The 16,207-nt window shown below is 40.5% G+C and overlaps 1 protein-coding gene across 1 annotated transcript in view; it reads left to right on the forward strand.

The window, feature by feature from the left end:
• The first annotated feature begins 879 nt into the window (after positions 1-879).
• The window catches only part of GLYR1 (glyoxylate reductase 1 homolog (Arabidopsis)), a 23,572-nt gene continuing 8,244 nt past the window's right edge, over positions 880-16,207 (forward strand). The window contains exons 1-7 of the mRNA XM_009886390.1: positions 880-1,031; positions 1,847-1,883; positions 3,101-3,180; positions 11,246-11,384; positions 11,976-12,218; positions 15,265-15,351; positions 16,188-16,205. Of these exons, the coding sequence (XP_009884692.1) occupies positions 880-1,031; positions 1,847-1,883; positions 3,101-3,180; positions 11,246-11,384; positions 11,976-12,218; positions 15,265-15,351; positions 16,188-16,205 (756 nt within the window). The remainder of the gene's footprint in view (positions 1,032-1,846; positions 1,884-3,100; positions 3,181-11,245; positions 11,385-11,975; positions 12,219-15,264; positions 15,352-16,187; positions 16,206-16,207) is intronic.

A 16,207-nucleotide genomic window follows, 5' to 3' on the forward strand; every position in this document is an offset into this window, starting at 1 on the left:
CGGGGGGGGCCGGCAGTTGCCGCCGCCGCCTCTGTCCCTCGGGGGCGGTGTGAGGAGGGGCGAGGGGCGGCTGGAGGCAGTCTGGGCCCACGGGCCGAGGGCAGGCGGGCTCGGCTCTCAGCCGGGCTAACGGGAGACGGCGCATAAAAGAACCTGTGTAAGATGGAGGGGGGCAACGGGAGCGGGACAGAGGGGCGATCATCTCGGGGCTTGACTGGAAATACGGCCTCTTCCCAAGGGAGGTGACGAGGGACATAAATAAGTTAGTAGGTGCTTAGAGAGAGCAGTGCTACCATTCTTGGCAGTGCTTTAACGAAGCAGCACAACGATCTGGGAAAACAGCGTTTTTTTGCAGGTTAGGATGTCCCTGTTGAAGCTCACAGAAGCCATTTCCCCTTGTCACTTCAGTTTTATCCTCAGATAGCCAGAGTGTTGTGATTTTTGTATTTCCCGATCAGGAGGACCGAGGGGATTCCATTGAGCCCTGTAAACACTGATTTTTAAGTGCATAGGCTCTACTGTACTTAATAGTCTAGGGTGTCCTGCTAGGGCTTGCAAGAGATAGCTAATCCCCAACGCGCAAGTGCATGCATTTATATTTATATCCCAGATATAAAGAAGCGCGTGCTCCAGGCTGTGACAACTACAGTTTCTCATCCGAAAAATTGACAGTGCTGTGAAGTTGTCTAATTTATATAGCAAAGTAAGTAAAGATTGGTTCCTTTTAGCAATTTTTTTTTTTTTCAAATGAGGATTTGGGGAGTGCACTGTTCTCAGTGTTGGAATGCCGATTATCCTGCTTTAGTTTTATATATAACAGCCTAGACAGGTACTATCCCTAGAGCCATCATGGAACAGCTATAACAATAAGACAGTAATATGAAAGGCTTTGATGAATGTCTTGTTCAGTCCAAGAATGGAAGCATCGAATATGAGACCTGGTCACAGCTACAGCTCTTGGCAGTGTTCCTGCCTGACCATCGCTACGGATTCGTCGGTGTAGCATTGCCATCTCAGGAGGGGCTGCAGTGGTACTTGCTGAGAATTTTTGGAGCTGGCAGGCTCCACAGGTTCTTTACCAGTTTCTTGCAAGACAATAACTAATAAGGTTTTGTGAGAGTACTGCTGCCTGAGTAAGTGACAAAGGTGAGATACTGATAAAGCCACCATGCTGAGGCCCAAGACTAATGTCTCTCTTCCTCCTCTATGAAGAAATACTTTCGGTTAGTTTTTGTAACAGAAACATTTGCAGCGTAGGAAATAAACTCTGCCTTTCTTATGGCTCTTTTATATCTTTAGCACGTCTTGCTGTGGTGGTGTGCACCTGAAGACAGTGATAATGGAACACCTGTTCAGGGGATCCTGCCATTAGTGCTTTCCTGTGAGCATGTCTAAGAATCTCAGCTCTCTGAGCTGGAAATCGGTGGCTCCTCTGCTCGCTAGACTGTTCTGTCTGGATGGGTATAAGTTACCAGCCTGAACTTTGGCTTGATTGCCTGCATCAGTACTTTTTTCAGCTCCTTGTGAGGGAATATCCAGTCTTTTATGAGAGTAATAAGCACTATACCATTGTATCTTACAGGCAGTACCTATGCTGCTGCTGTTCTGTTTGCTTAAATTCTGATAGTCCAGCGAGTTCATGCAGGCTGTTTAGAGGTTTAGTTTAGGTGTAGGTATCTAACAATATAATGCTTGTGTGTCAGTTGCGTCTTGCCTTTCATGGTAGGTTTTGACAGTAGGTTGTAACTCTGTTAATCTGAAAAATATGATGTAATGCGGAAAGGTAGACGTGGGATAGTTGTTTTGTCTCTGTTTCTAGTACCTAATAACTTTCTTTTTTGTCTAGGGGGAAGCTGGGCCGGTATCCTCCATGGCCAGGAAAGGTGAGGGGTTTTTTGTTTTGTTTGTTTTTCCTTGTTGTTGCTTTCTTAGGTTTTGTTTATTTGTTTTTGCTTTTTCTTTCTGCACAGAGAAAGCTTTGACTGAAAGCATTTCAGTTAAAAATTAATATTTTGGGCGGGGTGTTGGATTTTTTTTTTAAATACATACCCCACAGATCTAAACTGTGAATCATTTTAGGGCTTTATTTGATCTAGAAGTTCTGCCTGTAACTAACAGCTGTTAGTTAGATGGCATGAAAAGCAGGAGAGCATGGTTCATCCAGGTCTGGAACTGATAGTGTTTCCCAGATTTAGTTATTTAATCCCTATCGCTTACTGCAAGACAGGTTTCTTTCCTCCTATAGTAAATTGGTTAAATGCACTGTGTTAAATAATAAAAAGAAAGAGTCTGGCTTCTCAAGATACTGCTTTAGAGCTATGGGTTGAGTAGTGGTTTTTTGAGTAGGTTTTTTTTTTTTTCTGGGGGTAGGGAGTAGTGAAACTTTCTCTTCTTGTTTTGTTGTTTTTTTCTGATGAAAGGCCACAAAGATTTACAAAACCCCGTTGAATTATGTGTGGCATTTTATTATAGAAAATTCTCTGAAAGAACTTTGTTTTTATTTTTGGTGTAGGTATGAGGACTAAGCATGCTGAGATAACAGCATGCAGCAGGAACACTGTTGTCACTGTGGCTGACTACCGTAAACGTTTGGTTTCGCTCTGGTTATTGGATCACATTAAGTCCAGGCTCCCCTGCAGTCTTTCAGGTGTCACCTGTGTGACTGAGTGACAGCTTTTCTCTTTATCAATATTTTAAACTTCATAAGCAATCTATTCTGGGAGTGAAGACAAAGCTTTAAACGTAAATTTTAAAAGTTACGTAAGTGGAACAGACTTTTATTAATGCTATGTGGCTTTCTAAATTTTAAAAAAGATTGCTAGCTTATCTGTTGGGGATAGGGAGAAGAAAACCTCAATAAGAATGTAGTGATGTATCAATGGAGTTTGGGTACTTTTTCAGTCTGCTGCAGCATACCCATATCTAAGGAAATACCTGGGTTACACACGTACTTGAAAGACTTCTAACAGATTCAAATTCTCTTCCTAGTCAGATTAAAAAAAAAAATAAAATCTACCATAGCTGTAACATATGACAGTAAAATTGGACAGTATAAATTTTCATTATGTGCTTTTTAACTTTTATTTCTAATCACTTTCAGATTGTTAATCCACCTAAAGATCTGAAGAAACCTCGTGGAAAAAAGTGCTTCTTTGTGAAGTTTTTTGGAACAGAAGATCAGTATGTACCTGCTTGTTTTCATCTGGTGAAAATATTGTGCCATATAATATGGATCTTTTGTGGAAGAAATATTTACTAACACCTTGCAGTGTAGCTTTGCAAAGGGTTGTCTGTGATCGACATGCAAAAAAATTGAACTATTATTGCATATTATAGCTGCTCATGTGGGTGTATCAGTACTGTAAAGCTTATGTACTCAATCATGTTAGGATTTTAGTTGCCGCTATGCAGGAAAGTTCTTGATAGCTTGCAATTTTTTTGGGAGTAGGTGTGATGTGGCTGGGTTAGATTTTAGCATGTAACCATGTATGAGAAAGGTACAGCGAAGAGTATGCATTTGTTTTTCTGCCAGAAGAAAAAAAAACAGCTATAAATTTGCCATTTGTAAAAGAATGTCCTGTCATACATGGTGACTGAAAACATTATTGCTGTGCTTTGGGAAGACTTTACAGAATGGAAAAGGCAAACTGTTGTAGACTACCTTTTTGCAAGGCAGAATTTATTGATTCCAAACCACGTGTACAAAATCATAGTTGTCTTGGACTTAAATACTTACAAACTGGAAAAAAACCCCAAAACCTGAGAATTTGGGTATTTCATGAAACTGAAAATTACTTTGCTATTTTTTCAGTTTTTCCCTTTATTTTCTATTTTGCATTAAGTCATGCAATACAGGATAAAATTACAAATATCTGCAGAAGACTAGAAAACACTTTACTGTTTGGGAAAAAGGTAACAAGAATGGAGACCCTTTAAGGGATGTTTCTCAAAGGAATTATTTTCAACTGCTAAATTATTTTTGCTCAATATTTAAAAATCATTTTCCATTAAGAACTGAGGTCTAAACTTCATGGAGTAGAAATGGATGCTGCATACTAAGGGGAGAGTTTGTTGGATCTCTAGTGTAAGGCAGGTGAAGGTTGATTTGAGGGCAGAGAGAATTTTGTGGTGGTGGTGTTAAGCCTGGTTATTTGAGCTAATCAAGTTCTAAAAGTTGAGGAGATTGGCTATTTCTGTCCCGATTGTTCTCAATTCCTGTATTTCACTTTCTTGAATTGAATGCAGAGATGTTTTGTATTAAGACAAGTTTGGAAAAAGTGGTCCTATTTCTGGGGTACTGTAGCTGAGTACAGTTAGCATGAGCAACATGATTGCAAATGAAGAGTTCAGAGCTGCAAAAAAAAAAAAGTGATTTTTTTTTTTTTTTTGTTGTTGTTGTTCACGATTCTAGAGCTCTGGCTAGGGAAAGTCCAGTCGTCTGGCACAGTAACGTAGTGTGGTTGTTGTTGTGTGTTGTCTGAATGTAATCATTTCCTGATAGGTAATCATGATTTAGAAATTTGCTCGCTTTGACTGGCATATCCTACCTGAAAATTGAATAGAAATAAATGCAGTTCCTTTTGTTCTTCTTTTAAAATAATATTCATAGACAGAAGAGAGAGAAGCTTGTGTGCCTGTTCTGTCTTGACTTGGAACTTTAAGAGAGCTTGTTGGTTAGAACTGTGCTGTTCTAACCAGTGTGCTGCTTGAGAAAATCCTTATCTTTGAGCATAATCAATGAACCAAATCAAGAAAACCTTAAATTATTTCTGTTAAAATGTGAGCACAAAGAGAGAATCCCTTTGCTTGTTTTGTGCAAGTAAACTAATGTGTTTTGCAAATACTTTTTTCTAAGTGTGTATAAACAGTAAGTGGAAATACGTAACTGACAAAATGTCACTACTCTACATAATAAACAGCATGATGAATAGGAGGATGCAAAGCTCCATCACTGGCTGTAGTCTGTGGTGTGATGAGTACACTGACTTATACTGGCATTCTAGTGCACGTTGCTTCTGTTTTCTAGCACTTCGCTCTTTCTGCCACTTTGAAGTTTGTAAGGTGACAGTACTGTATCACTGATCCATTTTTAGAGCTGTTCTCTTATTGCCTTACTCTGTTGAAGTTTAACAGGTGAGGATCTGGATAGAATCATAGTATGGTTTAGGTTGGAAGGGACCTTAAAGATCATCCAGTTCCACCCCCCTGCCCTGGGCAGGGACACCTCCCACTAGACCACGTTGCTCCAAGCTCCGTCCAACCTGGCCTTGAACACCTCCAAGGATGGGGCCTCCGCAACCTCTCTGGGCAACCTGTTCTACTGTCTTACTGCCTTTGTAGTGAAAAATTTGTTCCTAATATCTGTTCTAAATCTCCTCTCTTTCAGTTTTAAATCGTTCCCCCTTGTACTATGGCTCCACTCCTTAATCAAGAGTCCCTCCCCAGCTTTTCTGTAGCCACTGTAGGGACTGGAAGGGGCTCTAAAGTCTCCCTGGAGCCTTCTGTTGTCCAGGCTGAACACCCCCAACTCTTTCAGCGTGTCCTCACAGCAGAGGTGCTCCAGCCCTCTGATCATCTTCATGGCCTCCTCTGGACCTGCTCTGAAAAGGTCCACATCTGTCTTGTGCTGAGGACTCCAATGCTGGAGGCAGCACTGCAGATAGGGTCTCCCCAGAGTGGAGCAGAGGGGCAGAATCCCCTTCCTTGCCCTGCTGGCCACAGGTCCAGTGTGTGTAAGGTGAAGGTGATGCTAGTTGCTGAGTAGAATCCCTCTCGCAGATCTCTGAGGGTGATGGGTAGGCAATCTCAGACCTGAGAGTCCTATTTTCTTATGAGGATTCCCAGGTTACTGCTGTGGCCAGACATGCCACCATTTCAGGCTAGTTAAAAATTATTTCCTCCTGACTTATGTGGCTCCAATTTGCCATACCAAAGATTAAGGAGAAAGCTGCTTAGAAGTAAGAACTGCTGTGCGTGCATCTGAGTGGAGTGGACGAGTGAATAAAAACATATTGATGAGTTTGGAAGCGGTTTTGGTGTAGTGTGTGGATCACTTTTGGTAATTTGTGAAATCCTGAATAGCTTAGGATATAGCACAGAAGAAAATGCATTTTGGTTTACCTGTGAATTGAATACTAATACTTACTCGCCCACTGTGATGCTGCAGTGACTAAGGAAATACATTAACTGAAAGGCTGTGAGTAGTTTTCGCTAAAGACATGAAAGTGATAGGGTGAGTGCATTCAGACTGTGCTCTAAGACCCGGCTTTTGATGAAGTTTTTGCTGAGCTCTATGCTCCTTATGTATATTGTGTTGGTAGAGATAGTTGCTTCTGTCATTTTCGAAGTAATAGGTTTTGTGGAAGATAAGGATTCTCTACCCATGGAAGAATTATTTGCTGATCTGTTTAAACTGTGGAGTACACCTGTACTTTACCACAGTGAAAGCCGCCTTGGTGTTCATAGTAGTAATATAATATACTTGTCCTATTCTAAGTGATTGCCTTAATTGTGATGCACATGCTCATGTAATGTCTCTTAATAACTTGTTCTCCAAATTGATAAGGAGATTTTTCTTGTCTGCCTAGGAGTTCTTTTTCTGAGTGTCTATTATCAGAGTAAGTCACGTTAAAAGGATTCTTCATCTAAAATCAAGAAGAGTTGATGTTTCCTGCCCATGGACCTGGCAAGCATGTAACAACATCCAATTGTGATTTTAATTTAGTCTTTCTAAATAGCAGTGGAACTTTGACCTCTTATCTGTGTTTCTAACTGTGCTTTTCAGATAGTTTTTAAGATCCCCTTTTATTTCCCAAGCTACAGTCTTGTCATAGAAAGTCTTTGTAGATCGTAAAGTACAGCAGTGTAAGAACTTATACATTGCTTTATACATGCATTTATTGCTACAAGTCTGTCTTGGTGTGCTTCATTCAGTTCAAAATATTCTTACATTTCATGGGCTTCCTTGGGAATTCATGACATCGTCAAAACTAAAAAAAAAAATCAGTGCTTTGAAAGTATAATTCTACTGTGTTTCAAAGACGTACTAGGGAGAGTCTCCTGCAGTCATCACAGATGTGTGTACAAACACATTCACGGCCCATCTCATTCTCTTCCCCCCTTAGATGATCTTTCTGTAATAGCCAAATGGTCTTGCAAGTCATGTTTATTGAAGTTTTAATAGGAAGCTGGATCAGTCCATTCTTACTAGTAGCACCTTTTTGAAGCATCAGTACAAAACTAAATAGCCTCACTAAATGTGGTTGGGTCAAGGGGCACTTCCTGACTTGGATATTAAGGAAAAATTGGAGGAAGCTTGCAATCCAAGATAAGTATAATAGTCTGCAGCCTATTTCCATCAGGCACAGTGATTTTCACGAAGCACTTGTTGCCTTCCCCTCCCCCATATCCTGTTGGGATGCAAACACCTTCCCTCCTCTTCTGCCGCTGTTCTCCCTGGTTTTCAAGGAGAGAGGAATTTCTGGATGTAGTCTTTCTAAAATGTTCTTTGAGGTCCTGTCATTAGAAAATACTTGCTTAAAGTTTGCCAGGTGTGGAATGTGGTACTCTGGCAATCTGAGGAGCCAGAGGGTACAGGCTAGGCTGACAGAGAGGGTTAGCTTACACTGCTAGTGTTTCTCAGTTAGGCACATTATCCCATGCAGAGCTCTATGTTGCTGTAGCCAGACTGCTGTGTAGCAGAGCCAGCTGGAATGTTGTTAGACATCTCTGCAGTCAGAGTGCCGTAGCTGAAAATTACTGTAGTCAAAACTTTTCCACCTCTTGCTGATATCTTTGGATGTGTGAGTACTCTGCAAAATTTGTGTATTGCACAAATTTGAAAGATTTAATACTTAGAATTTCTTTCAGTATTGCCCTGCTGCTTATTTTCTTTTGCGAAGTATCCCCTCCTTTTAAGCTGCATCGATGTTTATTCTAATTTAGTTTAGTTTACATATCAGATTTTGGAGTCCAGCCATTTAAGTTGTTTTACTGATAAAAATTGAGGCATTCCCTTTAAACAGCAGGATACCCATCTTGATTTCTCTGTTGTGTGCTCACACACACTGGGCTTGAAAATAACTGAGTGGTTTTCTTTTCACTTTCAAAATTGATTGTGTTAACATTTAGTGTGGGCATCTAAACTGCCGCAGTGTAAAACTTTATGAATTTTTTTCCAGACTGTAGTAAGTAATAGAAATTCGGAGATACAGTGCCACTGTTTTGCATACCTAACTGTAAGGCTTGCAAAAAGTGAATATTTGTGGATATTCCTCCACTTCCATTTCTCCAATTCATCATTAGGAATTAATATCTTTAGACTGGAAGAGAGTGGCTAGAAAGTTGGGGGTTTTAAGGTCGTCTTGCCTGTGCTGAGCTTGTATCATGGGTTTGAATCTTGTATCTCTGGTTGCATCTCTTCTGTGCCACTTTTCCATGCAGCTCCTAGTCACATTCAAACTTATCTCTGCTGTATAAGCATTCTAAGTTTTCATTATTGTTCATGACTATAACATGGATTTTACATGAGTAGTGGTTTTATAAGTGTGATATTTTGGAGGGGATGAGGAAGGGTATGGAGAACTGAGCAGAGAAACCCATTAATAACTGATCTCTTTTACATCTTTTCACTTTTCATTTAGCCCATTCTTTACAGATACCAGATGACTCTATGAATATAATTTCATCTTAAATATGACATCTTCAGTAATGTAATGTCACTAATGCTTTTCTAGGGCATTAATTCACTGCCGAGTCAGGAGAGAAATGCTAGTTCCTTTTATATGTTGTATCCTAGAGACCTATTATCTAAATATTGGCCTTGATTGGCTTTGAGGTTATTGCTTAACAGAGAGAGATCTTGTGTATAAACATGAATTATTTGTTTGGTGGAAAGTTCTTTTGTTCAAGTGTTTGAAACATTGCATGCAAATGCCTTATAGACATATGGTGTCAAAAGACATATTTGTATCTTATAGCACGTTGTTCATATAGGTGACACACAAAGGATAAAGTAGAAAGGAAAAGACCGTGGTGCACCTTTTTTTTTTTTTTTTTTAATTTTTCTTTCTTTTTTAAATTTATTTTTAAACCTGATGCAGCATTTAAGACTGTTTTTTCACTTATTAGTTTGTCTCTGAGATCTCTAGCTCTTTGTTCTGGAGGATCACAAGTGCCAAGATGTACCTTCAAAGGCAGGAGCCAGAAAGCTTTGTGCTTCAGCCTTTATCCATACCAAAGGAAAAGTAATGAGAAAGGAAGCTAATGAACATGTGTAGTGAGGAGGGATAGGATGTGCAGAAACCTAAGAGAATGCCTTGATAGAGAAAAGTTCTTTTTATTGAGAAATTCAAATCTGGCAGTAACGTTTAACGTGCTTTATTATAATGTACTCCAAAATTTTGTTTCCTTTATATGGAAATGGAAAGGCTTTTCATGAGCTGATGTCTAGTAGCTAGGGATGCTTTGTCACTGAGTGTGACACAAAGGAGCTTTACGGTATAAGAGAATTCTAAGGTATGTTTCACTATAATATCTGGGCAGCTAGGAGGGAGTCTCTGAATAGCTGCTGTATGGCAGGCTCGAGTCTGAAAGTAATGATTTGACTCGTTATATTATGTGAAGTCAGTAATTATGAAGAAGATGTAAACTAAGCAAAAGGGTTCAGCTTTGTGTGCAAAGGAGTACTGAGTTCTGCTTCCACACTATGGTGGAATCATGATGGAGGCTATACTGGCAGAGTGTAAAGGACGCTAGCATTTTTTTTTGCAGTCAGTTCTAGCAGGAGGCCTCATCTCTCCCAAGTGTGACCCCAAAAGTTTCAGTCTACCTTAAGCAAGTTGATTCTAGACTACAAACAATGGCTAATGCCAGTGAAGAGAAAGATCACCATGAGGTTTTAAAGAAGTGGGCTTTACTACTATGTGGAGAGAGGACAAACAAGATACAGCAAAGCATTGTTATTATCTTCACCATTTGCACCTTTATGTTCAGTTTAGCTGTATGACCTGATGCTTACAGTGTCTGAAAAGGCAGCTATTAAGCCACTTCACTTGCTTGCAAGAGCTGGACTGCACGGGAGAATATTTAAAACCTGTAATCATGGCTAGTCAGTGTTTGTAACATAGAGATTTTTTGGGATCAGAGAAAATCAGTTTGGCTGTTTTTTAGTGTATGCTGGGCTGCTGTATGCTAAGAAGCTCTCTTGTCCATCCTAGCTCAGGAGAACCTTTTCTGAAACTCACACAGGTCTGTTTCCAGTAGGATGGAAATAGCTCTCTAATAGTGTGGCTGATAAGCCTGGGCTTGAATCTGGGGAGAGAGGAAGGTAGTCTAATCTCTGCAGGAGCCACAAGGAATGTTGAAAGCCAGGGCATTCCCCTATGTCACAGTGAAGGAGTGGTAGAAGAGCTTGTCAACCTGAAGGAAAATGTAGTTGTCACCCTGTACTTGACCACGTAACTATTTGGCAAATGTCAAGAATTCCTATGTAGCAGCAGTGGAAACAGGGAAGTAATCTGAGTTTCCTCACAGGACTGCAGTCAGGTTAATAATCTGCTACTGTACCAGTTTATCTTAAAATATCAACAGGGAAGAAAGTGGTTCTTTTTCTTCAAAAGTGAAAGAAAGTGTTGGTTTTGTGCAGAGTATCAAGGTACGCCAGAAACATGCTCAGCAGTAAGCTGTGGCAGTTGCACTCACTTTATTTGTGGTCAGCTTTGTTGTGAGATACATAATTCTGCATTTTTTCTGCAGTTTTTGCAGACACTTGTGTGTGCACAGTATGTTTGAACAAGGGATTGATTGCTTAGAATTGTTATGTGGCCTTAGCTTTCAACAACTTCTTGAGCAGATTCATATTATTGGCTACCTTATGTGGAGGCATGTGATTGTGGGTGTTCCTCCTGGTGATACAAGTGCAGTCACTAGGCTGCCTTTTATTCTAAACAAGTACCTGTGATCACATCCAAAAGCTGTCTTGCTGATAGAGAATATGAATAACGTTTAGGTTGGAGCACTGCTAGCATGAGAGAATACAAAGCTTGAGAGAGAAAACAAGTAAAAGTGCCAAAGAAAGTGAATGTAGAAACCACAGCCCTTCAGGTTGTAGAAAGCAAGTGAGTTCGTGCTGCTACTATCAGTTGCTCTGGAGAAAAAAGGTGTATCTGTGTGTTTCTAAAAGTGCAATGGTTGAGAAAGTTGCTGTTTGGAGAATATAACTGACTTTTTTTTGTTGTTGTTCTAGTGCTTGGATCAAAGTGGAGCAGCTGAAGCCTTATCACCCTCACAAAGAGGAAATGATAAAGATTAACAAGGGTAAGCGCTTCCAGCAAGCTGTGGATGCTGTAGAGGAGTTTCTTAGAAAAACCAAAGGCAAGGACCAGGTGAGTGGGTTCTTTTTTTACTGTGTCCATCAAAACAAGTCTTGGCATGAATGATGGTCAGATGCATTTTTATGGGAAAGGAGCTTGTTGCCTCTGGCAATTTGGGGGAGTTGTTTTCATTCCTTTGTTGCCTTTTTTTTTTTTTCCCCCCCTGTCCTCTCTTCTTCCCCATTCAGTCTTGTTTGGTGGGGAAAAAAGTGTTGTTAAACTGATAGAGAAACTGAAGAGGCTGATTGATCTGTTTATGATGATTTGATAAATCAGTTTTAAGTCTTGGGCTAGAATTTGATATCTACTAAACTTGTCTTTACTGTATTGAAAGTGCATATGTGTGCACGCACTCCCAGAAAATCTTCAAGTGGCCTGTTCTGTTACTCGCTTACTTAAACTGATGTGTTTTTGCAGGACAACTAACCAGGATCTTCACTCACTGACTTCAAAGGGCTAACAAATACCTAGTTTTCAAGTTACTGTGCTGCTGGTTTGCTTGGTAGTAGTCAGCACAGGGTCCTTCACATCCTTCGTTTTGCATGAAAATCATTCCAGCTCTTCTCTTCTTTCCTTACCATCTTCTATTCTGTAATCTCTCAGGCGTCTTCCCATAACTCCAATGAAGAGAAGAACCGGCGTAATTCCAGTGAAGAAAGAGGCAAGCAATCTGCTGGTGAAGAGAAACGCAAAGCCAGTTTGTCTGAAGGGAAGTTGAAGAAGGGCACAGGGGAAGGAAAAAAGAGGGTCTCTTCTCTATCGTCAGAGAGAGGATCAAAATCACCTTTGAAAAGAGCCCAGGATCAGAGTCCCCGAAAGCGGGGGCGTCCACCCAAGGATGAGAAGGTTTGTGTTGTGCATGTCCGCCAGTGCCCTGTGGACTTTGCGGATGGACTCTAGGGTTGACTGGCACCTCGACTAACAACAGGCCAGCAGGAAGAGTCAGTTCAGTATCAAGTTTATTTAAGCTGTTCCATGTTGCTACTTCTAGACCATTTGGCTGCCTGATACCTTTAGCAAGCATATTGTTGATTCTTCCTGTAATTTTTACCAGTTAGTTATTTTGAGTGTTTCTATTCATATCTTTGAGAGGGCTTTAAGAGCTGTATCATGAGACTCCACCTTTCATCTTGCCATCCCTCAAGTTCAGTTTATGGGGGAAGGATTAGTGAAGAGATATGGGTCTTCATCAAATTTCTGACTTCTCCCATCTCATCTGCTTTGTATGACGAAGTGATTAGTAATCACTCAGCTTCAGCCTCAGTACTTAGAGGGTGGGGTATTCTTAAGGGCTAGGGCTGAAAGAAGAAACTCTTGTAGCCTGGGGAATCCACCAGAAGAATTAATTGTATTCACTTCAGCTTTTATACTATAGGATATATTTCCATCCTCCATTATAAACGTCCAACCTTGGGGCATTATTATTTCATCCCCATTACTTCCCTGTTATTTCTGGATGTTGCGGCAGCAACGATAGCCACCGATGCTTTGTCTACCCTCATCTGGAGTTCCAGCCTTTTTATTTGTTGTGGAACTCACTGTTGTGGTCCAGATCTTCCTTTTCCAAATGGATAATTATTTCAGTGGATTATTACAATGCACGTGCTCCATTGGAGACTACACCTGAAGACCATTGGGAGAATTCAGCTGATAAACCATCCAGCAGCATGCTTGTTCACCTGTGCTTCAAAGGGATCACGTTATGCTCTGCTTCACAATCTTTGCTTTCAGTGCACTTCAGGATGCAAGTCAAGATGGTAGTCTTGGTCTCCAAAATTGTGAACAGATTGGCCTTCACTGCTCGAACAGCAGACTCTTTCTTGATGTAGTAAATGAAGCTGATCGTCTCAGATATTAGCTATGAAGGAAATACTGGCTTTTTTTTTTTTAGAGCCAGCTTCTGTTTAATCAGGCTGTACAATGAAGCCCATCAGTTTCTCCTTTTGGGGGAGAGTTGGAGGAGGAGAGGAATGGATGCGTATTTGTGAATTCTTACTAGTAATTACAGAACTTATGACTTGACTGACACAGGAAAACACTATACCGGCAACATACTTTTACCTTTCAAAGTGTCTTGCTATGAGCAGGTTGTATCTTCACATATTTCTGTTACAATAACCACTTTTTTTCCACTTGCAAAAATGCTTTTGTGTCTTTGAGCTAGATTGATTCCAAAATTGATCAAAACTAATGGCTGGGATGATGATGACACATGCATGATGATGATCATGCTGACACGTTGCATGTGCAGGTTTTACTGTATTAGGTACCTGAGGGCATCAGAGTGCTTTGAGTGAGTTAACTGTGGTAGTAGAAATTATTTTACTGGCAAATTGCAAGCAGATCAAAAACCAGCTGATCAAAAAGAGGGTTGCCAGCTATGTGATAAATGTCTGGCCACAGACTGTGAAAATAAGCAGGCTAATGTAGGAAAGTAGCCTTATAGCTTCTGGAAAGTAATGTACTAACAATTAAAGAAATTGCCATGAAAATGTAACAGTACTGCCTTAATACTGTTTTTCAGCCTGTGAAATAATTTTAAAATCTTGTTGTCTTCTTCCTGGTTCTCATAATTTCCCTGAATTCTTAGCCCTAGGGTAGAAAACATTTATGTTGCCATTATGAATTACTGCTGTGTTGGGATTTTGAGATTTTTGCCTCATCACAGTTGAAATTCTCGCTTTCCAAGTAATAAGGGTGCACAAAATTCAAGGAACCTGTTGTTGCTGAGGCGTGCTCTATCTAGCAATGCTCTGTAGGCATACATGATCATTCAGATACTCTCGTTTTTAAGCTTATATGCATGTTTTCAAAGGATCAACACGCCTTCATAGGTATCAGGGCAGGTTTCATCCACGCTTTACCAGTTGAAACAGCAGCATGGTCTCTAAGGAGAGAATTTTAGTGTGCAAGGCTCTCCCTAGACTGAAATGACAACTTAAGGTTCGAGGCTGATGTCTAAATTGTCCCTGCTAACAGATGAAGCAGTTGCATCAATCTGGGTTACCTCCAGGAATCTTGTTCTTGCCTGTTTTGCAAACAATGCTCTTCTCTTGTGCTTCTGCGTGGACACTACGGTATATTGTACATTTTCAGGAAGTCATTTTAGAAGGGAGATAATGTGATTCCATTTCTGAGGCTTCAGTTCAGGAAGATAACACATGCCATGCAGAATTCCTGCATATTCTCTTCATAAAGCATAAAGACCTATACGTCTATAGCATATGTCTGTGACCTATAGCATAAAGACCTATTTTAAACTATATATCCTGGGGAAATAAGAAAAATTCTAGTCTGCTCAATGTAAAAAAACCCGATGCATTAAGTATTGTCATGACATTACAAGTCAGGGCCTGTTGAGTGGGGCAGTCCACATACCAGTTTCTCTCTCATGGATTCTGCAAACCTGAGCAGATGTGACTATTGCTTTGCCTCATGCTTTGAAGGTTCTCCTGGTAACAGGTAGGCTACTTTTTTATGACAGATGAGGATTAGAAGAGTTCAGACCTCTGACTTTGGTGATGTTCTTCACCCATTTGTTTAGCTGTTTGCATCCACCAGAGGAAAATGCTGGATCAAATGTGTGTGTTTGCTTCTGCTCATTGCACAGTGACACCAGTGCAGTGATTCCCCTTACATAAGAAGAACGGATTCTCCAGAAGCCATAACTGTGGTTGAATTCCTTCGTTGGCAGTTCATGTTTTCTTCACCTCACCTGTGTTGATAATCCACCATGTGTTTAAATATGAACTCCTCGTGGAAAGGCATGTGAAATGGAAGGCATTTGTAATGCTTTTCAGAACTCTGTATGTGTGCTCATATGATCGACGTGCTGTGGCCAGCCACTGAGACAGGTTGTAAGCTCTTTCTGATCCTCCTTCTGTCTCCTCAGGACCTCACAATTCCAGAGTCAAGCACAGTGAAGAGAGTGATGACTGGAACAGTGGCTGGATTTAAATGGCCGCCAAGCGTCAGTGAGGTGAGAAACTCCACAACATATGAAATCTAGGAACTGAGTTTGTGGAAGCAAATCTAGCGCCTTTTGTCTGGGCAATATCTTCTCTTCCTCCTGCAGAAACAAAATAAGATGCTCTTGTGCAGTCAATCTGTAGTGTAACAATACTCTGGGCAATTAAGAAGTTTGCTGGGAAGTGAGATTTCAGTCTTTGTGGAACCATTTGCAGATTCACACTTAACTTGGTGCACTAATCTTTGCACTTCTTGTTTCAAAAGTATTTCTGAGACTGGCTTCCCAAAACCAGAGGAGATGATGTGGATAGTCTGTCCCTGTCTGGATACTGTCATATGGGGTTGTCTCATTTGATTTCCATCCTAAGCAGCTTTTGGAAACCTTTCATTTTTGTGCATAAATCAGCAAGGTGAGATACCTGGGCCTACAGGTTGCTGTTAATATGGGTTTGCCTAGCATGTGACAGTACCAAGTGGAATCTCCAGCCAATTCCCAGAATACTGTTTTAAGGAGTTCTTGGAAGCTGGAAAATAAGTGTTTTTGTTCCCTTGGGAAGACGAGGAAGCGGGATATGAGATCTCTTCCTCTCATGTTAATCTTCCTCATAATCTTCTTTAGTTTTCCTATAGATGTCCAAAAATGAGGAATTTGACTTGTATAGTTATGGCTTTGAGAATGAAACATAATGTAAACTGCTTGATTGAAACAGGCTGCTTGATAGAGCAGATGCATTTTATATTTTGCACCTTAAGCTATTGTTCTCATGCAGCTTGGGAGAACAAGGGCATTGTGCGTGGTTGATCAGTGACTCTGTGTTTGTGAGCCTGTATTTTCTCTCTTTGTAGCCTGTGAAGGACAGTGATCC

This window comes from Charadrius vociferus, unplaced genomic scaffold (assembly GCF_000708025.1).
Source record: "Charadrius vociferus isolate BGI_N301 unplaced genomic scaffold, ASM70802v2 scaffold585, whole genome shotgun sequence".
Taxonomy (NCBI): domain Eukaryota; kingdom Metazoa; phylum Chordata; class Aves; order Charadriiformes; family Charadriidae; genus Charadrius; species Charadrius vociferus.